At 42.7% G+C, this 25,545-nt stretch overlaps 1 protein-coding gene and 1 long non-coding RNA gene across 5 annotated transcripts in view; one reads left to right on the top strand and one right to left on the bottom strand.

The window, feature by feature from the left end:
• Positions 1-13,011, top strand: part of LOC149869500 (uncharacterized) — a 31,483-nt gene extending 18,472 nt beyond the window's left edge. Inside the window, exon 6 of the long non-coding RNA XR_016441485.1 lies at positions 11,385-13,011. This is a non-coding gene — a long non-coding RNA (uncharacterized LOC149869500). The remainder of the gene's footprint in view (positions 1-11,384) is intronic.
• VPS13B (vacuolar protein sorting 13 homolog B) overlaps positions 1-25,545 on the bottom strand; it is an 883,845-nt gene that overhangs the window by 161,589 nt on the left and 696,711 nt on the right. For all 4 annotated transcript variants that reach the window (XM_090040420.1, XM_090040419.1, XM_090040417.1 and 1 more), the window contains one exon: positions 20,005-20,142. In XM_090040420.1, the coding sequence (XP_089896546.1) occupies positions 20,005-20,142 (138 nt within the window). The remainder of the gene's footprint in view (positions 1-20,004; positions 20,143-25,545) is intronic.

Below are 25,545 nucleotides of genomic sequence, written 5' to 3'. Positions count from 1 at the left end.
CCAATGCTTGACCACCCTCAGAAAGTTATTCACTCTAGACATACTCTAACAAGCCTGAAAAATAAGCCTGGATCTGATCTTGGGGAACTTCTGAACCTGATGTTGACAGGAGACATCTGCAGAAAGGTTGAAATCCCAAATTAAAACTAAAAAGGATCACTCCAAGGGAGTTCCCCTCCCACTTTGGCAATCAGAGTTTTCACTACCCTCATCAGGGAACTAATGATTTTGATTATTATTAATCATCATCACAGGACTGCTTTGACCATTCTCTAGGGCAAGCACAGTTTAGTGAAGCCTTCATGAGATTGGGCATGAGTCACAGAATCATAGAAAAGTAGGTCTGGAAGCAACCACACGAGGTCATCTAGTCCAACAGTGTATCCTGCAAGAGGTTGGACTAAATGACCCATGAGGTCCCTTTCAAATCTATCTTTTAATCTGCTTTTGGTATATATGAAATATAAATAGAACTTAAAACTAAAAATATCTGTATTAACTCTTACTCTCTGGAACATATGTATGTATGTTGTAGCATGTTCATCCAACAACTAAGGAGTTTAACACATCACACTTTAACTCAGAATAGTTATGTATTTGATTTGTAGTTGTCACCATTACAAAGCCTATAGATATGGCAAAGTTATATCAGAGATACTTCACATGTCTCTTTACACTCACATGTTTCTTTACACTTAGAAAGAGAAATACAAAGGTTCAAAGTCTATTCTGCCTACTAGGTATCTAATATTTAACAATTGCTCATGTAGGAAAAACACATCACCTCCAGAAGGCAATCCCACTCAGCTGTGATGAAGCATATAGCTCTCCCATTCTCTCACTAGGCAAAGTCCCATGTGTCCTTTGTGTTGGGAACCACCTCACTCAAACATCTTCTTGAATCACTATTTCTGACTGACAGCAGCACTGACTTCAGTGAAAAGTAAACCACAGGGTGAAGAGTAGGAAGGGCTACCCACCTTTTGCCTAGTAGCCTTGTGCCCAGAATCTAGGAGACTTATGTCATTATACCCCACTTATACTATTTTGGCCTTTAGTCTCAATTTTATTTAGGCATTTTATCTAATGACCACTGAATATAACACTTAAGAGGCCTGTGTGAAGCGGCTAGTATTTGCTTGAGATTCAGATTTGACCAATTCGGGGGACAGTGATTCAATGTGGTGATTCGAATCACTGGCCTAAATCTGATTCAGAGATTTAGCTGTGGCCAAATCAGCCAAATTGGGCAGGCCCCATTCCCCGCCCACTCTCCCAGCCCCATCAATGGCTGCCACGCCTGGACCCAGCTCCCCACTCTGAGAAAAAAAAAAAAAAAGCTCTAGGTTCACAGGCTGCTGCCAAGCCGGGGGGGTGGGGTGATCCCTGCTATGCCCCATATACCCCACTGTGTGGGGGTCTCTGCCATGAGCCCTCCCAACCCCTGCCCGCTCTCCCAGTCCCCCCCTCCCTCATGGCTGCCCCACCTGGCCCCAGTTCCTGGGTCTTTAAAAGCAAAAAACAAAAAAACTCCAGACTCACCAGCTACTGCCAGGCAGGGGGCAATCCCCACTGCTCCCCATGGCCCTACGCTGCATAGATTCAAAGGCTAAGTGGAACTCAGGTATCCCAGTCCCTGGGTAAATGCCTTAACTACCTTGCTCCTGGGCAAAACTTTGGAGGTCCTCTTCCATCTTCTCTCACCCAGCCACATTCTTTACACAGCCATTGCTGTTTTGCTATCAAAGCAATTTGGCACTTACGAGGAATTTTTACTTCCCAGGTAGAATTGGATTGCAACAGAATTTAGGTGGAGACATGGAGGCAGCTGTTCTATTTATTTCTGAAAATGCACAGGATCTTTTCAAATCCAAATAAAGGTATAAAAGGAATGTAGATAATAGCAGTGTTGTGGCCCTACATGTGACAGAACAGAATGCAGATACCTAGACACCACATAACAGACACTGAAACATCTTGCAGCTGAACCTAAGTGTCTAAACTCCTGATGAAGGCTATGGGTTTGATATTAGGAGGTGCCTTATTTGAAAATATTAATAGAATTTTTTCACAATTTATACATTACCTGCATTATGTTAAGCATTTTATGCTTAATTGGTTAATCAGAAGAGAAACTTCATGACAAAACAGAATAACCTCATAGGTATAGGATCTTTTAATAGAGAAAAAAAACAAAGAAGAAAATTTACTTCCTTGGTCTTTTCACATCTTATAATTGAAAACAGATTTTTCCTACCCTCCCAGAGGAATGGAAGATGCCCAAACCTTTTGCCCAGACTAATATCTGTTTGGAACTAGTAAAGAGACCTAGACCTAATTCCACAATTCTCAGATGTCACAGTTAATGATGTAGTAGGTTCTTGGCTATGAAAGCTTATACTTCTCAGGACCAGATAGTTCCACCTTGCCTTATCTTCTGCTTGACTTCAGACTAATACAGGTGTGTGCTAATGGTAAACTCAGTGACAGAAGACAACACTGTCTTATCTATCTAGGAAGAACAAAGATTTTGGCCACTCACTCATGATACAGGGGGATACCCATTAATAAGTTTAGATATGAAGGGAAACTCATTTTGAAAAGGGATGAAAAGACTCCATAAAAAGAGAAAAGAGGAGAAGGTGTGGAAAAGTTTCCAGGAAGAACTATGGAAAAATATGATTGGAGAGGAGAAAAGTAAATGATGAGATGGAGATTGGAAAAACCTAAATGAACAGGTTTACGCATTTGGGCCTCCACTTCTTTGAACCAGATAGATCTTATATAACCCTTGGTTCAGATGATCAACTTGGATTCTAGGAAGCCCCTTTTACTAGGAGTGCCTGTGATCCAAAGAACCTAATCATGAGTTTGCTTAGATACGGTGGTAGCAGCAGTATTTTTTTAAACATGTATTGTGCTGGAAACAACACAAGAAGCATTCTCCTCCACTCTGTCCACAGGACTCAAATACTTAGATTGTGTATTGGGTTTTGATACCATGGGAGACTTGGAAGTCTCATTCATGGTGAAGAACAGGCTTTTTTAGGAAAAGACTTCAAAGACTTTTTAGGAAAGTTTTCAAAGACTTAGGCAGAAGAAGGTTCTATTCTTACAGGTTCTCTCATAACATTTCTGAGAAGGCCTTGGGGCTACCACAGATATTAAATGAGTCATTTCCAAAAAAAACCATTTTTATGCCTATCTGAAGCAAAGACATTTCAGACAAGAGAAACACATTTTCAACACAGGTTTTATTCTCCATTTTACTGCAAATCAATCAGATTTTTAGAATGGAATACTAGGATGTTATGTTCATGGGTGCATAGGTAAGCTTTTGGCAAAAAGAGCCTCTATATTCCTTTTTGCCAGGATACATTGTGCAGCACATCTGAGGGGAGATGGAGTTTAGGAGAGTGGTTGTACCTTAAAGAGACTTATATGGAGGGTGCAAGTGCACACAATTCTAGTACAAAAAAAGGACAGAAAGTGTAGCAAGACAGCAGCCTAGCTAATCAGTACATTCTTGAATGAGTTAAAACTCAAAAATGGATTTTTAGAAAAAGTAGAAATTTGGCCATGTTACTAAGGATAAGGGTATAGCAGAGAAAGAACAAGAAACGTGTAGGTCCATTAGGGTATGGGGAGGGCAATCTAGTAATGGATGTGTTGAAGGGTGAATTATTTAATTATTTTACTTTAGTCTTCATGAATAAGGTCACCTCTTAGATGATAAGAGCAGCTGGTGGCATGCATAATCAGCCTAGAGTAGGGATGAACATATCAGAGATTACTTAGAGAAACTGAATGTTTTCAAGTTTGCAGGACTGTGGATAAGATGCATCTCAGAACAAGGTATTAGCTGAAGTAATTGGAGAACCACTGAATATTCTCTTTGAGAATTTGTGGAGGTTGGATGAGGTCCCAGATGACTGGAAAAGGGCAAATATAGTGTCCATTTTAAAAAGAAGGGCAGAAGGAGGGTTCAGGAAATCACAGCTCAGTCAGTTGGACCTCGATAGCCAGAAAAATTATGAATCACTTCATCAAGAAATCTACTTCTAAGCACCTAGAGAATACCAACAAGATTACGAACAGCCAACATTAATTCATCACAAACAAGTCATGCTTCAGCAATTTGATTTGATTTTATGATAAGATGATGGGCTTTGTAGATGGGGGGAGAACAGTGTACTAGACCTTGACTTTAGTCAGGCTTTTGACACCATTTTACAAGATGTTCTCATTAGTAAGATAATGCAATATAATCTAGATGCAAATACTGTAAGGTGGACACATAACTTATTGGATTAGTGTGCTCTAAGGGTGTGTATAGACAAAACGGGGGTTTACTTCACCCTAAATTGAAGTGGTGGGTTTTTAAAAACACCACTTCAATTTAGGGAGAAGGAAACCCCCACATTGTATATGCCTATGTCTTACCTGCCTCTCCAGCAGTGGGGAGGGGAGGGTGAGCTGCCAGCAGTTTGAGAGGTCCCTGGGCTATGGGAGGAATGGAGAGGGCCTGGTGCCTCCCTCCATAGGAGTGGCACCCCCCCCCCTCGGCCAGTGGCACCCAGTTCAGGCAGTCCTAGCGGCATGACAGCCGTGGAGAGAAGGACTGGGTCCCTGCACAGCTGATGCAGGCAGGCAGGCTCATGGAGTTGGAAATCAGGCTTGCTGCTTTTGTTTTTTTCCCCGCCTTCCTTCTGTGGAACATGCATTCCTGGGCCGCTGCCAGGCTGCCTACACAGCTCCTAAGCTGCATGGAGCTCAGTGCTTCACTCCACAGCTGTATGGCAATGAACTAAAACTCCTCAGAGGTGTTTTAGTCTGCTGTGCCCTGAAGTCATTCAAGGCACATTACATCACGGAATGTGCTACAGCAGCTGGAATTAATGCACAATATGCTGCCAACACATGCAAACACCAATGCCATTAAAGTGGTGCAAAAGCATTTAACTCACTTTAAAGTGTCGTGCACACATGCCCCTCATTTTGTCTACACACACCCTAGGTGTCTTATTGGGAGAAAGTATTGAGCGGGACTCTGATCCCAGAAGTCTGTCTGGGGTACAGTACTGTTTAAAATCTTCATTATTGATTTGGAGGATAGGGCTGAATACACACTTTGCAAATTTGTAGATAACACCAGACTGGGTGGAGTTGCAGACACAAAGGCTAGGGACAGACATTCAAAAAGTCTGAACCTGAACTGATTCAATCTTTGCAGGTTAGTGTAACCTGGCTAGGCTAAACTGGTTTGTAACCACACAAACATCCCCTCTGGACTGAAGAAATGCAGGCACATGCCTGCAGTGGCTCAGGTTAGAAGCCAGGGAGCACTTGAGCAGCCCTCCTTTACCCTCTACAGTACTGAGTTGAAGGGGTGTGGACAGGTCCGGGCAGGATGCTCTGATTAGGGAAGGGTTCCCCCTCTTTGTTGATAACAGAGCATTTATCAGCTCTGTTATCAGCATTTATCACCCTAAAAGTCTCTCTCATTATTTCAAGCTCTTCTTAAATAGATTTTTCCAAGGAAGGAACGGAGGGACATTACCAGCTACCCATTGATTATCTCCAAAAAGCCCTAAGCCAGCACTGTCACGCCTGTCTTTCTTTCGTCTCCCACAGCACTGACCATAGCCAGCATGTGGTATGCTAGCCAATGCTGATAGGTGTCTGAGTAAAGCAGAGTGGAGGGGCAAATCCTTGCTTCAGCAAGGAGTGAGGTGTGGGGAGGGGAGTAGGAGGAAGCCAGGCAGATGCTGCTGTGTCTGCAGTCTCTGCTGGAGCTCCAGCCAGGGAGCAGAGGGGAGGGGCCAGCCGCGCTGGTCTGAAGCAAAGAGCAGAGCCTTGTCCAGGGTTGCAAAGCAACTGGGATGCTGGAGTACTCTGACTTAATTTAAACCAGGAAGGGGTCTGGGGCAGACCATGCATAAAATGGTTTGAGCCAAATCAGTTAAGTCTGACACTACATTCAACCAGGTTTAGCTTGTGGCAGGCCAGTAGGGGGCGCTCCTGCATTGAGCCACCCACCTCACTGCGCCTGACCACCTTCCAGGCTCTGAGTGCCTCCCTAGGGGTGTCTCGCATCCAGCTGACTCCCTTACTGGAGCACACTCGCTAGCCTGGGGGTAACGTAAGCTGCTACCACCCCAAGAAGGGACTCTCTTGGCCCTGTGTCCTCAGGGAAACACAAGTCTAATAGTCCTACGGGTACTCAACCCAGTACAGGCACTTGGGGCACTTTCCAAAATTGGGGGCCAAAAAGGAAAGTCTCCCTTAGTCTGCAGACCTAAGGGGCCTCTTAGGCATAATTTAGACCCACCCCTCAATAACTCTCTTACACCGGTCACAAAGGAGAACTTTATTGATTACAGGTGTAGGGTGAAAATAGGGTACAAGATAGAGCGTTATCATAGAAATCCCATAGAGCAAAACAATCTGGCTGAGGTAGCCTTTTGATCACGCATCTGAGTTACTGCCAACTATATATCTAATCAGATCTCGAGTAGCTTACTCACAAGCATCATCCCGAGGCTGTTGGAGATTCCCTCTGGAGGCAGGCTGTTCCCAGCTCATGAGTTATGGGGGAGAGAGCCAGTTTCAGATGGTAAACTCCTCTCTAAGTCTGAGTCCCCCGCATGGCTGTTGCCCCCTCCTCCTGGGCAGTCTTAACTTATATAGCCCCTGTGGCCTTGTTCACCTGGTCCAACGGAGGCCAGCACCTGTTGGCTGTTGGCCAACCAATTTGAAATACATCACTAGTTGCCGGGCAGACTCTAACCCACCAGGTAGAAGCACCCCCCACCCAGGTAGCTGATACGAGTCATGTAACCAGAGGGAGCAGGCTTTCCCCCTCCCTCAGGAATGTAGCCAGCTCAGGTTACCTAAAGAGATAGGGTAAAGGTGTGTCTCCTCTGCTGGGCCCATCCTAATCAAATTGTCACTGCACAGAGATTTTGGGGAGAAACAAAGGTGGCTTCCTGCCACATAGCTCATACCAGTTTTAGCCATTTTCAAACTCATATATGTGCACTGAGCATCAGTTTGAATGTAGTATCAGACTTAACTGATTTGGCTGAAACTGGTTTATGCAATGTATGTCACAGACCCCTTGCTGGTTTAAATTAAATCAGACCCCCTGTGGCAGGGCACTGTTGGTGTCTGCCACTTTAAGGGCTGAGCCAAGGAGCCAGCAGGTGCTTGACTGCGGTGGCCATTTTAGATCTCTGGCCACCCATATAAACAGAGCAGTTTGCTGCTGGCAGGCCGGGCAGAAACATCACCTGGCTGCAGGCAACACCTGAAGGTAAGGGCAGGAGCTTAAGGGGATGGTTTGGAGGCTCCTGGTCCTGGGCATGACCTAAAACTGCACCTTCCTGGGAGTGGGTGGCCTGATGGGGCTCCCAGTGGTGCAGAAGTCCATAGGAAATACAAGGCCAGTCAACCACCCTAGTGAAAGGCGGATCAGGGCACCTTAATAGCTCCAGCTCCCACAACTGGGTGGGTTACCCCATAGTCAGGCCAAGAAGGCTAGAGAGGGGGCTAGAGACTCAGAAACCTGACTTAAAACACCCTCAACTGGTAAATGCTGGGGCCAGGACCAGAAAGGTCAAAAGGGCCAGGGGCCCACCATGAGGGATGTCCAGAGCTGAGGGCCTGGGGTTTCTGACTGGCCTTGGAGGTGAGGCCAGGGCCTGTGTGGCCCAAGATCCTGGAGGGGCCACACCCGAGAGGAGGAAGAGCTCAGGGAGTTAGGCAGTACTGAATAAGGGTGGAGTAGGCCGCCTGATTGGAGGGATCTAGTTGGGGTCTTGACTGAAGGATTCTGGGTCCCAGTATGGGGCCGATAATGCTATAAGAATTGTAGAAGCCATCTGCAAGGCTTAGGCTGCAGTGTAGGGCAGGAATGGAGCTGCAGATAGCGCCCCCTGGCATCTGGGCAAGAAATGGGAAGCCTCCCACCTAATTAATATCCTAATTATATATCATCAAGGCATGGCAGGAAAGGAGGTGGGCGGCTGCCCATAGAAACAGGTGGGTGGGCCAATGTCAAATAGGCCCTGCGGAAGCCCCCTATTACACTCCCCCAGCATCCCAGCATGTTCTCTGGGCAGGGCAGGGTTCTCTGCTCCACAGTAGGGCTGGCCCCTCCCTTCTGCTCCCTGGGTGCAGCTTTGGCAGAGACTTACAGGCACAGCAGGTTCTGCCTGGCTTCCTCCTGCTCTCCCCTCACCACTCCCTGGTAAGCAGGGATCCCCTATCCCCTCTGCCGTACACAGACACACAGTATTAGCTAGCAGACCACATGCTGGCTATGGTCTGTGCTGTGGCAGATAGGGCTTTTTGGTGCTAATCAACAGCTCAGCTAGTAGTGCGTCTCTGTTCCTTCTTTGTTTAAGGGGAGTTTGAACTAATGAGAAAGGCTGCTTGTTTTCTGATGGGGTGATAAATGCTGAAAACAGAGCAGATGAATGTTCTGCTATCAAGAAGCGGGGGGCACTCCTCCCTATTCCTGCTGGGGCCTGGCCATACCCACCTCAACTCAGCCCTGCAGAAGGAAAAGAAGGGCTCTATTGCCACCCAGCTTTTAGCCTGAGCCACTGTAGACATATGCCTGCATTTCTGGGATGTCTGTGCAGTTACAAAGTGATTTAGCCTAGCCAGGTTAGACTAACCTACAGAGATTGAATCAATTCAGGCTCAGGCTTTTTGAATGTCTGTCCCTAGCCCTACTCAGAAGTGTGAAGACTGCTCCAACATATTGGAATTCCAGTGCATCCAGTGGCAATTACCATGCTCCAACAGCCTCTTGCGTCTCCTGTATCAGGGTCCCCATACTTTAAAAAGGTGGCAAGGGCACTTGAACTAAAACTCACCAAATGAGCTTTAGTTTAAGTGCCCCTGCCACCATTTTTAAACACAAGGATACTGATACATGAGACACTGTAGCACTTTAATTAGAGCAGCTCTCAGAGCCACTCTAATTAAAGCACTGCCCCTCCCCCACCTCTGAGGCATCATATACTTTACAAAGCCATGACTTTAGTGAAGTTTAACACCTTTGGCTTCTAATGATCAAGTAATCCCTGAGTCTACCATCTTACAAGACTCAGCATAACATAGTTTAAGATGTAAAATGGTAAAAATAAAAAAAACAAACGAACCTTGTAGGCAAAAAGGAAAAAGAAACCTGTAGATGTATGTTCCTAACTGCCAGCTACTTTTTGACCTGATAAAGAATGCCCTACATTTGAAAGCTTGTCTGACTTTATTTTAACCATGCAGTTGGCTCAAGAAAAGATATCACCCCCAATACTTCCTTTGAAAAATGATTCTATGGCCAGCTACAATGGGGCTGGGAGGAAAAACAGTTAAGAAAAGTATTGGTATCCTTATTTTACAGATGGGAAAATTGAAAAGCAAAAGCACTGTTGTTCTCAGCAGGGCCAATTAGATTAAGAGAAATGCTGCACTAACACAGCTGAGAGAGTTTACTCAGAGCTGAGTCACTGTAACAGGAGAGGCGTCCTAGGGTCGCCGTGCTCTCCCCTAGTTGCCCATGCCAAGCTGCCTACAAGCACCCTCAAATCTCGCTCGCCACGTCTTGGTCTTGTATATATTAAAGGGAGGCTGCCTTTCATCCTCTTGGCCATGGTTCTCCTGCTATTACTTGTCCTGTCTCTATAATAGATGTTTTGTGCACCCTGGCCTTATGGGCTATGCATGGCTCCAACCACTCCTGCACCACGCCCCAAGCCTCACAGATGTCCATTCTTTGGTCTCATTCGACACTTCGCTATCACCTCTCCGCAGCCCTGTCTCTCGCTGCGCCTCACTGGGTGCTTGGGCTCTCCACGACCTTGTCTTCCTCGGCCTTACTGGGCCCTTGGAGTCGGCACTCTCTCAATATTACATCCTTCTGACATTTGGAGTTGGCACTCTCTCTATACTGCGTCCTTTCTGGCGTTCGGGTTTGGCATACTCCCAATGTTGCCCTTCTGGCATTTGGTGGTTGCTGCCCCCTCCTCTGGGGCTTCTCAATCATGGCCCCCTCCTCTGGGGCTGGGATCTCCATGTGGCTGTGGCTCCCGTATGAGGCCTTCTCCAACCCCTAATAGCCTCAACCAAACCTCCGGGCTTCAATAAACAAAACACAAGCCCCTTTGCTATAACATAAATCTAAGCCATCTGGCTATAACAACATTCGAGCCACTCCAGGGTTTCTCCATCTCACCAGTGTCACATTGTTCAGGCATTCAGGCCTCTTCCTTTTCCTCACTCAGGCAGAGCTCCCTCCCCCTTGGTTGCCAGCAGGGAACTGCCTGCCTGGCCTCAGCCCTGGGGTTTAAATGGGAGGCAGGCCCTGCCCCTTCCGATCACCTGACCGCAAGCAGGTGTGGGTCACTGGCTCTCTCTAGTTGCCCCAGCAACCGGCACCTGAGGGGTTATCCCGGCTCTCCAAGTAGCAAGCACCTTGATGTCCTGCTACAGTCGCATATCTCGCAACACTATGTTGTGATAAGAACACATACCCAAATAAGTTCAGTATTATGTACTCAGAAATAATAGAGTGTTTTACGACTAAAGCACAGCATTGACAGTCACAAGTTCTAGGTTCCTTTCCTGGCCTTTCCACAAATTTGCAAAATGAAAAAAATTCAAAGGGAAGAGGCAGAGGCAAGAGGACAGCAAAACATAGAAGCAGATCTTAAAAGTACACAAATGCTGCCAAAGGATGACAAGGGGCAGGGAAATTTCTCAAACCGTATAAATGATTTAAAAACCCGAGTATTATATTCAAAACTGACTTAAGCACTTCGGAGTTTAAATCCAATGACTTTCAATTAAACCTAGATGCTTGAATACACAAGTCATTTCGGTACTTTGCTTAAAAATACTCTTCATATATCTACATCCAAATGAGTCTCTGAATTCTATAAATATAATATGTCCTAAAAAATGAATATGTACACATTGTTACATCTATCTGGAATATTTCTGTTTGTCATCTTAATCAAATAAATGTCATTTCATGGCTAGTGTCAGTGGTTCAAAAACGTGTTGGTGAAAGAACAATGAAAAAAAACTGCCAGAGAGCTAAAACCTTTTTTGCAAATGACCCTGAGTTAATTAGAAAAGTCTGCACCCTTGCCAGTTCCCCTTCTCACGTGTCAGTTCTCATTAAATCAAAAAATTCTCATTTCAAAGTTAACAAACACCATGGTTAACAAAACTGTTAAACTGGGATCAAGTGGGCACATTCCTAGGTTTATATATGATGTCATGCTAAGCAGCCCACAGCTGAACTTGCAAGAAGTATGAATGAATTTTCAATATATTAAGTATCTGATCTAATGCTAATTTTCTCTCTATAGGCTAACTGTGCTGGGAACAGGTGGCCCTGCTTTCAATTATGGAGGGCTAGCATGCCAGTGTGAGGCCTGGATTAGTTCACCTTCTCACAGGGAATTTGCCTCGGTTGGGAATGGATTTATTATGGCTTCACACGTGGAATGGAGCTCATGTCAGCTGAGGGCAGTGACACATCATATGATTCAAATTAACCTGCTGTGGACTGTTCCGCAGGGCAGATATTGTGTATTAAAATGACGACATTTTAAAACAGCTTGAAAGAAAGCAGGATTGCCGATATGCAATGGTTCCAATTTGTTCCAACTAATCTGTCACCTGCTGGAGATATTATTCCAGTGGGTTTTTGGTAGCTGCTATTTTCCAGGTTTCTCCAAATCACTGACCTTGCTAATGAACACAATTATTGCTTTTGGAGGTAAAAAAAATCCCTTCAAAGTGAGGGCCTTAGTGGGCTGTGTTTGTTTGCTTTTATGTAAAAGTGGAGTCATAGTATTCATCGCGTCATACAAACAATGTAAGGGCAGGATACAAACAGACCAAAACATGATTTTGACCTCTGTTTCATCACTCAGCAGAGGGACTAAATGATATTTCTTAATCTGATTGGATAAAGTGTTCTATAGAAATTTATCCCAAATGGCAAAAAAATCAAAAAGCTTAATAATTTCATACTTAAACTAACATCTTTCCAAGAAAATGTTAAGGAAAGAGGATTTTGGCACAGGAAATTTGTATTTTGCTTTCATTTGTACTTTTAGGGCAAATTATAAGACAAGTTATACTTTATAAGTTACTCAGACTTTTGTAACATTACTTAGAGGAAAAATATGTTGAAATACAGCTTATGACCCAATAAAACGCATCTGATTTTTTCTAGCTTTAAAGTAGGATATAATAGGGAAAGATAACAAAATATTGTACTATTTAAGCAAAGTGGTCATCTTTTTTGTTGTTGGTTAAGGAGATTCAACATCAAAAGTAACTAACAGTGTGGCTGTATCTACATGTGAACAAACAAATATACTAGATTTAATATGAAAGAGATGGTTGTGCATCTTAATGTAGCAGAAGTTTAAAACTTTGCAACTAATTAGTTACTATAAAAAGGAAAATAATTGTTCTTTAGTTCATGTTTTGGGAGTAAAGTTAAGGTCTGTTCCCACAGGTGCAGTGACGAATGCTTATTCCTCTTAGGATCCTATTACCTAAGATCTGGAAGAAATATTATTTTTCTTTAGTTGCCAAAAATGTACAAAATAATCAACTCATGTGGCAAGAAGTGCATTAATGTATCTTGTTATTTCTATTTAATTAGTGGTTTTCAAGTCTAGCTACTTGCTGTAGTTTTTTGATCTTTAAGTTAATAGAGAGTGACAATCTGGCTTCCTGTGTGGTGAAAGAATACAATTTTTCTAGGGAACAACATCTACTTATCTACTTTAGCTGACAAACTGTTTACAATGTGTATCATTTTATCTAAAATAGTAAATACTGGGAACCATGCACAGACTGTTTGTTAACAGCTGTTAAAAAACTGTTTGTTAACATCATAAGACAGAAGCATGAATGGTGATCTAAGCTGGAAAGCAAATCTCACCTTTCTAAAAATATATTCCTAAGGAAAAATGATCTATTGATTAAAAACACGTAAATGTTTGATCTGCTTCAGAACTATATACAGTTATCAGTAAGAGCAATATTCAAGTTTCTGCTGGCATTTACACAACTTGATGAACGCGTTGACAAGCAGATTGGCTGTTTTAAATGACTGCCATCTATTTCACTTGTGTATACATCAACTAATTAGAAAACAGATATATAAAAATGGACATAAGCCCTTAAATAATACTTCAAGTTGCAATATACTATTTTAGAAATGCTCATAATACACCACTAGACCATGGCTGTCCAACTTCTGAGTGGCTGAGGACCACGTCCCCCCCCCCAAATACCTCCCAGCCATATGGGCTAGAGACAGACTTTACACAAACTGGCTTGCATGATCAGAAACTGGTTTAAACCTGTAATAGAACAGATGTTCAGTGCACATAAACCAGTCTGAAAATGGCTGAAACTGGTTTGAGATAAATGTGGTTGAATGTAGTATCAGACTTAACTGATTTGGGTCAAACCAATTTATGCAATGTGTCCAAGACCCCTTGCTGGTTTAAGATATACCAGACTCCCCCAGCATCCCGGCATGCTCTTGGGGTTCTCTGCTGCACAGCAGGGCTGGCCCCTCCCCTCTGCTCCCTAGCTGCAGCTCTAGCAGAGACTGCAGGCTGCTCCCCCGTCTCCCTCCCCATGGCCTTGCTGAGACATCTCTGTATATTAGCTAGCAGATCATATGCAGCAGTTGAGGACCGCCCACAGATGCTGTGGGTGTTGCTGGGTGGCAAGGGTTGTTGGTGGGGAGTGGCGGCCCCCGCAGGCACTGCTGGCAGTGTTGGTGGTGCCTTTTTGCAGCAGGTGCACTGCCAAGCTCAGCGGCTGCATGTGCACCCACATGTACCCCGTATACATTGCCAATGACCTACACAGATTGAATCAATTCAGGCTCAGGCTTTTTGAATGTCTGTCCCTAGCCATGCTGCATAGGCCACACACCCCTGAGGATACATGATGGGTGGACTGCAAGCTGTGTAGCATGAGCCTCCCTCCACCATGCAGCATATATCCCCCTTAAGGTAAAGCAGGCAACTCCCATTGCACCACGCTGGTATCTCATAGTGGCGTGGGGTCCCTGGCTCCCCCTCATCCATGCAGACTGCTTTGTTACCTTCAAAGATGGGGGCACACAGCAGAAGCTGAAGCTAGTGAGCCCAGAGACTTTGGAAGCAGCAACAGGAGAAAAATGGGTGGAGTGGTGCATAGACTGGGAGCCTAGCAGCTACATGTTAATCCCTCAAAAGCCACCAGTTAGACAGTCCTGTACTACGCCATGGACAGATTGGTGCAGTATATGTACTAGTACAGGGGTGGCCAACCAGCAACACAGATGCCACAAAAGCTGATGTTAGTGTCCTGTTGAATTAAACTGCTCCACCTTTTCTTAAGAACAGCTACTGCCATTGTGTTGCCCTTCTTTAGCTATCACAGTATCACAGGAAAGTAGGGCTGGAAGGGACCTCACAAAAACATCTAGGTTTAACCTCTTGCTCAAGGCAGAATCATTTCTTACTAAATCATGAAGACTTGGGGGTCATCATTGACCACGAGATGAACATGAGCCTCCAATGCGATGCTGCGGCTAGTAAAGCGACCAAAATGCTGGCGTGCATCCATAGATGCTTCTCGAGCAAATCCCGGGACGTCATTCTCCCCTTGTACTCGGCCTTGGTGAGGCCGCAGCTGGAGTACTGCGTCCAGTTTTGGGCTCCACAATTCAAAAAGGATGTGGAGAAGCTTGAGAGAGTCCAGAGGAGAGCCACGCGCATGATCAGAGGTCAGGAAAACAGATCTTACGATGACAGGTTGAGAGCCATGGGACTCTTTAGCCTGGAAAAGCACAGGCTCAGGGGTGATCTGATGGCCACCTATAAGTTTATCAGGGGTGACCACCAGGATCTGGGGGAACGTCTGTTCACCAGAGCGCCCCAAGGGATGACGAGGTCGAACGGTCACAAACTCCTGCAAGACCGTTTCAGGCTGGACATAAGGAAGAATTTCTTTACTGTCCGAGCCCCCAAGGTCTGGAACAGTCTGCCAGCGGAGGTGGTTCAAGCACCTACACTGAACACCTTCAAGAGTAAATTGGATGCTTATCTTGCTGGGATCCTATGACCCCAGCTGACTTCCTGCCCTTTGGGCAGGGGGCTGGACTCGATGATCTCCCGAGGTCCCTTCCAGCCCTAATGTCTATGAAATCTATGAAATCCCATTCAAGTGTCTGTCTAACCAGCTCTTGAAACTTCAAAGGATGGAAATTCCACAGTTCCTCTAGGTAGCCTGTTCAAATGCTTGACCAGTCTCAAAGTTAGAACATTCCTCTTAATCTCCAACCTAAATTTCTCCAGCTGTAGCTTGAGGCCATTGCTCCTAGTTGTGTCCCCTACAGTCACAAAGAATATCCATATCTATGCTCTCCATAATCACCCTTTAGGTATTTGAAGACTTATCAAATCCATGCCTGCCTTCCCTTCCTCCCTGCCTTGCATTCTTCTCTTCTCCAGACTAAATAACCCTAGTTCTTTTATTTAGCTTTTTCTCCTAAATCTCATCTTCCAGGTCACTAATCATTTTTGCTGTTCTGAGCTGGACTCTTCAAACTGTCCACATTCTTCTTGAAGCGTAGAGCCCAAAACAGGACACAGGCAGATGAAGGTGAGACCTTTCCAGTGCTGAACAGAGAAGAATAATCACTTGCCTTGATCTGCAGTTGACATTCCTGTTAACAGAACCCAGGATGCTGTTGGGTTTTTTTGCAACAAGAGCACATTCTTGGGCCATAGTCAGCTTCTAATCTGCTGTAATCACCAGGTTCTGCTCTGCAGTAGTCCAGCAAAGCTAGTCATTTACTACTCTATACTTGTGCATGCAATTGTTCTCTCCTCAGTGCAGGATTCTGCATTGAATCTAATCTGATTGATTGTGGACTGCTTCTCCAGTCTATCCAGGTAATTCTGGATGCTAGCCCTATCTTCTGGAGTACCTGCAACTGCACCCACCTCAGTGTCATCCCCAGATTTGCTAAGTATGCACTTGATCCCATTATCCAAATAATTAATGAAGACATTAAACAAGACTAGACCCAGGACAGACCCCTGGGGAGCCCTGCTAGATACCTCCTTCTAGACATTGAGCAATTGATGATTATTCATTGAATATGATGATCCAGCCAGTCTAATCAACCAGTCAATCAATCTAATCAAAGCTGTTAACACAGTTGAATAGTTCTTAAGGAGGATTATATGATTTAACAAACCTCTCATCTGTAATGAGTATAGATTATAAAGCCCTGTACAAGAAGGCAGACCTATTTTTTTGGGTTGACTCAGGACAACACTATGTTAAGATTCAGGGTCACATCCATGTACCTTAGTACAGCAGGTACTAAGGTATTAATGTGACTTGAGGTACCTTAGTACCTGCTTGGTCCCATTAGTACCAAGCAGATGAAAAAAAAGGAATGGGTCTAAGATGTCCCATAGGAAATGGCAAAAGATGTCCTGTAGGAAAACCCTAGAATTAGCCAAGCTCTATAAAACTTAGTCTAAGGCCCCTGACAGATGCTACACTTAACACATGATTACCTGGTTAATTAAGTCTTAAACACTGACCTGGCCACATGCTCATTCAATTAATGGTGTGATAAAACAGGGAACAAGCCATAAAAGTTTTCACACAAAATATGTCTAATAACTTTGTGGCTGGTTCCCATTGCGGCTTAAATTGAACATGTGGCCAGTATTCCCAGCCTTAAGAGCACACCAGAGCCTGTCACGATTCTGGTGAACGTCCTGAGGCTGCAAGTGCTGGTCAGCTGATTGGGGCTCCTACCCAGGGGAACATATGGAAGCCAAACTTACCATTTTCTAGTGATACGGAGCCCCCTGTGCCAGCAATATGGTGCAACTAGGATCTGATCCATGAACCCATAGTAGATATGGCCAAAGTATGGCACATAGATTTCATAGACATAAGGGCTGGAAGCGACCTCGGAAGATCGAGTCCAGCCCCCTGCCCAAAGGGCAGGAAGTCAGCTGGGGTCATAGGATCCCAGCAAGATAAGCATCCAATTTGCTCTTGAAGGTATGAAGTATGAGGCAATATTGGGATTGTACATTTGATACCATCATGCCAATAATTTGATGCGTGTCAATGGCCTCAGGTTTACATTGCTTTACGGTTGTTGACCTAAAACCACAACCCCAGGAAGTCTGGATACTGATGTAAGGTCTGCCTACATTGTCTGCAGATGGGGTAGACATATTTATCATCTACAAAATAAAACTGAAAAACTTTTAAACAGTGTGTGTCCAACATATGTCCCTTGGCCATTTTACTTGACCTGCAGGGCTCTCAGACAGGCCATAAATTCAGGAGGGTGACTTGCTAATGAATTCCCAGCTATGGAGTCCTGATAGACACATGTGGCAGTGGCAGGAGAGTAGCAAGGGCTATGTTAATCCTGTGCCACCACCTGCCTCTCTATACTGCTGCTGCTGCTTGTCCTACTAATGAGTCCAGATCTGACTCATGAGGCTTCTTGCAGTGTGGATCTGGCAATCAGCTCTGAGGTCCAGATACAGCAGGGACTGGCAATTATTTGGGCCTGTGGTCCACACAGGCAGTTTTAGGGAGCTGTTGCAGGCTGGTCAGCACCCCCACCCCTCCCCCGCAACAGCCTGGAGCCTACATGCCCTGTGGCTCTTTGCCACCACCGGTGCCCAGCAGCAGCTGAGCACACAACCCACAACCTCAGCCCTGACTCTGGCCCTGGCCCTGCTATGGACTTGCCCTAGCCAGAGTGGACTAGCTCCAGACCAGCCAGGTCCCACACACATTGCCCTGACCCTGGCCCACCCTGTGCCAGCTCTGCACTGGCCTACCTGCAATGAGCAGTGGTGGTGGTAGCCAGGCAGAGGCTACATGCCTGGGTCCCCACCAATCTCCATGAGGCTGAGGCCAGCAGCAGCAGCAGCTGGAAGGAACCATTGCAATCTGGGCTGCTTAGAAAGGGAGTCCAGCTGTGCAGCTGCCCCAGTCCTGCTGTGCACCTTGGGGCAGTGGGATGCCAGGTGGAATCGAAGGACCTGCTGCAGGCTAGACAAAATCCCTCCATAGGACAGATCTGCCCCACAGGCCTTTTTTCACCCACCCCGAGGTACAGCCTGGGGGTGTAGGTAAATTTGACACCCATGACTTAAACAATGGAAAACTGAAACTATTTGAAAATAATTCTATTTATAGCATTCCCCTCCAGAGTCTGTTGATATTCAGAGGAAGAGATGTGTAGGCATTTGATCACAACATTACAACTAAAACACAAGGATTATTTGCTTGATGAGACAGATATAATTAAAAGTAATAACATGCCATTTATTATCAGGAAGGTTATATACCACTTTCCAATATCAGGCTCTATTTACTTGCCTTTTCTTATAACTTTTTTTTTAAGAAGTTTTAATGACTTGGGCTGAAATTCTAACCCAGACTGATTTTTTTTTTTTTTAAAACTTCAGCCAAAATGGTTCCGCCATTTTTTAGAACCCAACAGGGTTCTGTCCATGTTCAATCACTGTGGTGATGTTTTCTTTGAAGATCATCATACTTTGGAGCAGAAAGTTGAAATACAGCAGGGACTCAGTGACCTGTGTATCAGGGTTGTGCCTTATGCTATCCCTGTAAAAATACATCCCAATTTGGCCAAACTATTTGCTACCGAAAACTGCAGTTGGCACAAAGGAAGCAGAAAGAGGAAAAACTGATCTCATGCAAATCTGGGGTGAGGTATAAGAATTAGGGTTGGCTGAGCCAAGAGCATAATAATAGTCATAGGAGAGGGAGACTTGGGTAAGGAGATGAACTGGTTGAGGATCTGGGTGAGGGAAATGGGGACTGGCTAAAAAGAAGTGTATCTAGAATCAGTCCTGATCAGACAGCACAACCTACAACTGGCTGGGTAAGGATATTATGCAAGAAATCTGAAGGAATGAAATTAGAATTGAGTAGGCAAGGAAAAACAGGACTGAGAGAATCTATCAGGACTATGGAAGAGACAGTATGGGACAAGAACAAGCTGGAAGAGATGAAGGGATGGGTGCTGACAAATGTGGAGAAAAAGACGTGCTTTACTGGATGAGGTAGCGCATTAGCTGGACTCAGCTCCCAGCGGCTGTATAGATTGTGCACTTCACAATCTATACAGTTTCAGTGGAACTTTTTTGGTGCTTTTATCTAAAACTAATTCAATTAACTATTTAATAAAAGCACCAGAAAAGCCTCACTGAAGTGCCTGATCTATCCAGACATTGGACAAGCTAATGCCAGGTCAAACTAATGCCAGAAGATATCAGATTTCCAATCAATGTTAATGAAACCTTTTTACCACTTATTAGATATTCCATGTAGTGACAGAAAGAAATATTTTTATAATAGCTATTTTATTTTGTAGTTGCATTATTTAGAAGGTGAAATTGTCAACTAGATTTTTGCATCATCTCTTTCCATCTGCAATGCCATGTACATGGGTTAACAAGAATATAACAAACAGGGCTAAAAAAACCCACAAATATGTATAAAAGCAACTTAAAACAGCCCTTTGAATACCTAAGTGTCAAAAACATTAAAAAATATATACCTATGTTAAGCACTCAGAGCTTGCACTTTGCCTTTTATTGGCAATCTCTACTCTCACATTTCTAAAGGTATGATGCTTCCATGCCTGGTGCTGAAAGATAATTTGCTTATCAGGGCTGAAATCTATAACTGATCCTGTACCAAATACTGCTGAACCTGGGCCTCTCTCCAGTAAAGTCCTGGGGGACAATTCAACTTTTACAGAGAATGAAGGAACATTTTTTCTGGCATGCAAATTTTAAAAGAAATGAAGGCTTTGTGAGCACCTCTCTATAGACATCAAAATAAGAAATCAATTCAGATTAAAAATATAGCACTTACCTGGCCCGTTGAGAAAGTCTTTAATTTGCACTGTGATGAAAGGAGGTGGAATACCACTTTTAGCATCTGTCTCTCCTGCTACTGTCTGCAACCAAACCTTGCAATAATCAAGAGCTTCTGGAAGAGTTTTTCCAGGATCTGTAGGGGATATAAAGTAATAATCACTCTCATTAATGATATTGCAGTAATGTGATACACAACAAAATGGTTTATGAAGGAAAGAGGAAACAAAATAAAATCAAGGAAAGCATGCACTATTTTTGCATTGTTTACAGACTGTTTACAAATCATATTAGTGGTTCCATACATACAGAGTATGGCTGCATGTATATTAATGTGAAATATATATACATATATAATGTATATTACATGAAGTATATCTGAAATATAAAATGAGAGTACATTGCAGTGGCTATACTTAATTTGTAATGTGCATGAAAAAGCCAAGAAATATATCAGCAAATACAAAAGCCCAGTGATACCACTGTTCCAAATGTCCATTAAGTTTAGCTAAGCTGCTGTGAAAATATCTAATCATTTCAGTTACTTTGTCAACTAGACTCTTGATCTGGTAAAATAGAATATTTACTACATATTTCTGGGTTTTCTTTGGGTAACAGCAAAAACAGATTAACAGCAAAAGGGACAAACTATACAGCAGTGCAAAGGACCAGAACACCATACGCTGCAGGATGCAGCGTAGCGATAACAGTGCAGTTATTTGATACAGTTTGGAGTTTCACCAATACTGCAATCACTTTTTAATGTCGAGCTTTTCAAATTTACTTCAATTGCTCTTCCTGTATGCCCTCTTTAGTGGTATTCCTTTGATCAATCCTTAATATTCACAACTACGAATAAACCTTCTCATTCAGTTTTGCTCAGTGTTGTGCATTTCTCCATTTTTTGGCCATTGCAGATGGCAAAAACCTCCCTGTGCACAAGGCTTATTTCCCCCTTTATCTTTGGTAACCCACGCCCAAAGTTATTGTAATAACTATACAAGAAAAAACCCTGACAAATTTTTGGCATTCATATTTTTATTTAAAAAAAATCCTTCGAAATATTCAGTTTCTCTTTAAATCTAAGATTCTCTCTTTCTAGTTTTATGATCATAGAGTGCCCTCCTTGCCCTTTCTATTTTACAATTTTCTTACCATACATTTCCTCACTCCCAGTTAATTTAAAAAATGTTAGTGTAGTTTTTACTTATTTGAGGTTTTACTGATTGGATGCCTTTCAAGAACAGTATTTACATACCCACCATTATAGTCAACATATGGTAATATGGTATCACATATGAGCAGGGTATATTAAGTCTGCCTTGGAATTTGTCTTTCTTGACCTTATCATGTGATTCATATAAAACTTGGCACATATGAAGCCTTATGTGGTTTCAAAGAACACACTGAAACCAATTGATCATGACTTTAGATCTATATGGCAAAGATCAAAAGTTAGCACATTCTTCTATTTTTATTTGATCAATTTTCAGGCAATGATTTTATAGCAGTGTTTGTACTGTGCGACATACGTTACAGCTAGAGTACTTTTTTCCTTTACTTTCTCCCCCCAGTATCCCAGTATTAAAGTCACCTCTAAACAGTTATTTTAGGGGCATTTCATTCTTGATCAGTGCATGCAACAACATGAAAGTATTTTTTCCACATGAATTTTCTGCACTTTATTACTGTTTCCCTCTAATTATACTTAACAGAATAGAAGGATGTATTCCGTTTTACACTCTAAGTTCTTTAAAGCAGAGTATATAACTTTCTCTGATTTCTAGATGGTGACTAGCATTTTACAAATAATAAATAGCAAAAGAATGTTCTCTTCGTAAGTTTGTCATCGTTTATATATTATATTACAGTATAATAAAACTCCCAATCCTCATTCAAAATGCAGAACTTCAGCAGAATTCAAAACAAGACCGGTCATATTTTCAAAATATTCTTGGTGTAAATAGGCTATTTGGGTGCAAATGCTGAGAAATCAGAGGAAGTTCACAATGAGCGACACAAGTCATTAGGGCAAACTACTTTACGAGTAGAGGTGAAAGGAGTTAAATGTGCATCATGTCTAAAGTGTGACCTAAGGCAGAAAACACAGTATAAATACTTGTAGCTTTAGCGACCAAGGAAGGAACAAATCAGCTATCATGCCCCACAGAGTATAAATTACGATAAAGGTAATGGAATAAAAAAAATCAGAAAATGTAGGTTAAATATTAAAGAAATTTCTGATGGTAAGCTATTTTAGAATATGCAATATTCTCCCCAAGGAAGCACTGAAAATGCTGTTGTTTGGGATATTTAAAAATGCACTGATGAAACACTATAACAGGTACAATAGGGAAAAATCATAGATCATCAGGGAATGGATCTGTATAATGTACTATAATAGCTATTTATGTTTCCATCTTCTATGATTCTCCTCCCCAAAAATCAAAACTTGGATTCACAGTTATTTGTATAAACCAGATTCTCAAACAGGGTGCTGCAATACACTTTAAGGAGTGCTGCAGGGTAGTTAGTGTAGTTTTTACTGTTATTGGTACTGTAGGTGTGTAAAAGCTTATACATGACTCACAAGATAAGCCCAGAGATTTCAGATAGGTATCTATCCATAGTGTCAAAAATAGTTTGACCTGTTGTAGTCTTTTTGAGGTACTTCTTAACAGAAGAATTGTTCTATTATTTTTCCATAATCAAAAATCAACTGAAAAGCAGGAGCTGGTATTTTCCGATGATTGCCTTGAATCTAACAAGGAGGTGCCTTGAGTTTAAAAAGTTTTATGTATGCACTGTCCTGAATCCTGTCTGACGGACTATTGCCGGACAATTCAGAGTAATATACAAAAAGCCCTGAAATCTGGCAAATATGGATACTCTGGTCCCTGTGAAAAACTCATTCTAACCCCCTAATAATTAGGAATGGCTTAAAACCCTGATACTTGAGGTTTTATATCCTGCTCAGTTTATCTTTTCACATAATTATTTCTTTGAATTCTCAGTATTTTTGTTATATGTATAAGTATACATATGTTATATGTACTGCTAAGTGGCAGTGAGTTCCACAGTTTAATTAATGTTGCTTGTTAAAAAAAATTCTCTTTATTAGTTTGTAATAAGTAACACCCCCTCACATTCTTGTTCAACTAAAAGGGAGAAAAACAGAAATTCCTGATTAGAGCTACACATAAAAAGGTTATTTCGTATCTTAGAAGTGTTTGATATTCTAATTTTGAATGAACAGCTGAAGAATGAAGGAGTGATAAACCTGGGCAACCCAGGTTTCCAAGCTTTTGACTTATCATGTGGATTCATTAGGTGGGCTGCCAAGTGACAGGGTGAGAGAGCTGGGAGAGGTTTCCATACATTTGGGGTAGGGATAGAAATTACACATAAACTGGTATAAGTGATCAGAAACTGGTTCAATCTGTAACACAACAGAAGTTCAGTGCACATAAGCTGCTTTCAAAATGACTTTATGATAAACCTGGATGGATGTAGTACAAGACTTAACTGATTTAGTTTAAATCGGTTGATTGAACTTCTGTCCCAGATCCCGTCCAGATTCAAGTTAACTCACAGTCCCACAGCATCCAGGATGCTCTGTACATCCCCCACAAGCCCCCCCCCCCTCCACCCCTTTGCAGGATGAGCGGGCTAGCCTTGGTCCAAGCTTTCTGTTCCAGCTGAGCAGGAAAGTGTGCTCTACTGCTCCACAGCTTCTGGCCTGGGCCACTGCAGGCATATGGCTGTTATTTTCAGAATCAAAAGTAAATGTCTGTTCACTTGCTTATTGGTTCACTCTACACAGTTTAAACTAATGGATGGAGATTGAATCAATTCAGCCTTGTTTTTTTTTTGACTGTCTATATTTAGCCCAGGAAAACAGAAATATTTTACAATGTACTGAAAGGAACTGATTCATGCCAGGTCACCATGCTGAGTCAAGGGTTAGAAGTGATCGGAAGCCAACTTGGATGCATTTTCAGGATCAAAGAAATCCTGGCTTTGTCTCTGATTTCTATGATTTCCCATGCAATCTTGGACAAATCAATCAACCTCTTTGTGAATTAGTTTCCCCATCTATAAAACAGCAATTTCATGCGCCAAAGTGTATTAGTGCTTGCAAAGTACTTTGAGGTACTTGGATGGAAGATTATTTGAAAACAAAAAGTATTGTTCTCATGTTTAAAAAAAATCAGTACAACTACGTACTTAGAGCAGATGACAGACTATTATAAACTTAGTGTAGCTAATAAGATAAGAAAATGGTATGTTATTTGGTAAAAATAAGTGGTATGTTAAAAATTAATTCTATTATTTGATTTAATCATTGTAAATTAATACTGTTTAAACAAATCTATGCACAGCTGTTCATGAAAAGTATACTCAGATTTTTTTAAAAAAACCAACCCTCTACCACCTAAATTAAACCTGTATTTATAATTTTTAGTTAACTACAGGTTGGATGATATTTTTAAAAGATCACATATTTAAAGATATGTTGGTTCCTAAGACGTATAAATTTCAGTGGGAGTTCAATGCCTAGTGTCCTTTAAAAATATTTCCTGAAGCCACTTAGGAAACTAATCCCATTGACATTTAATGGAGCTTAGACAGCCATGGAAATTTTATTTTTTATGTATATTTATACTTTTTTTTTTTTTAAAGACATATATTTTACTCTTCAGGCCAGGGGTTAACAACATACAGCCTGTGGGCCAGATCCAGCCTGTGCAACCATTGGATTCAATCTCCATGACTTCCAATCTAGTCACTGCTGCTACAACTGCTTCTTCCTGTCACACACCTGCATGGTGAGGGCTTTGCACATCCCTACCACATGGCTGGGTAGCAAGTTTTTTATGGTACAGGCTAGAGTGAGTCAGTTTGGGTCAGAGGTGCTGGGCACTAGGACCCAGCTGCCAATGCCTCTCTTCCTCACCATGATTTGAAGACAGTGCTTGCAGCTGGAAATTCTCTGGGGGGTGGGGAAGGGGCAATGAAACTGCTGCCGAAGCACCCCCCTCCCCACTGAATAGTGTCCAAGCCCATGTCTGTATGATCCATAGTTTCTATGGGTGGGATCCATCCTGCAGACTACAGGTTGCTAATCCCTGCTTTAGTTTTTTGCATCTTTCCCACCTTGGATGATGCAAATACTCCAACAATTTCATTCTGGTATACAGTCCAATTTTAGTCACTTTCACGTGCATTTTCTCCCGCATGAGGACAATACTGTAATTTTCTTTGGGTTACAAATGCTAAGTGGAATGAATTTTTATTTCTAAAAAAAAATGCTTCTGTTGGAATCAAAAGAATACAAACCTGGAAACAATTCCATTAGCTTAAATCTGAGTTCTGGGTCAAATTATTTCCCAAGTGTTAGCTGCATGGCTTTTGATAGGAAGTCCAAATATGCGGACTTTTTGCAGACCCAAGGCATTGTAGACACTTAGCATACCCATGGATGCAGCTGTGCTGGAGAGCAATTATGCAGAAAGGAACAGGTGGCAGGGTAACAGAA

This window comes from Crocodylus siamensis, chromosome 3 (genome assembly GCF_052110815.1).
Source record: "Crocodylus siamensis isolate JL-2025a chromosome 3, ASM5211081v1, whole genome shotgun sequence".
Lineage (NCBI taxonomy): Eukaryota > Metazoa > Chordata > Crocodylia > Crocodylidae > Crocodylus > Crocodylus siamensis.
This window is presented reverse-complemented; position numbering and strand designations above follow the sequence as displayed.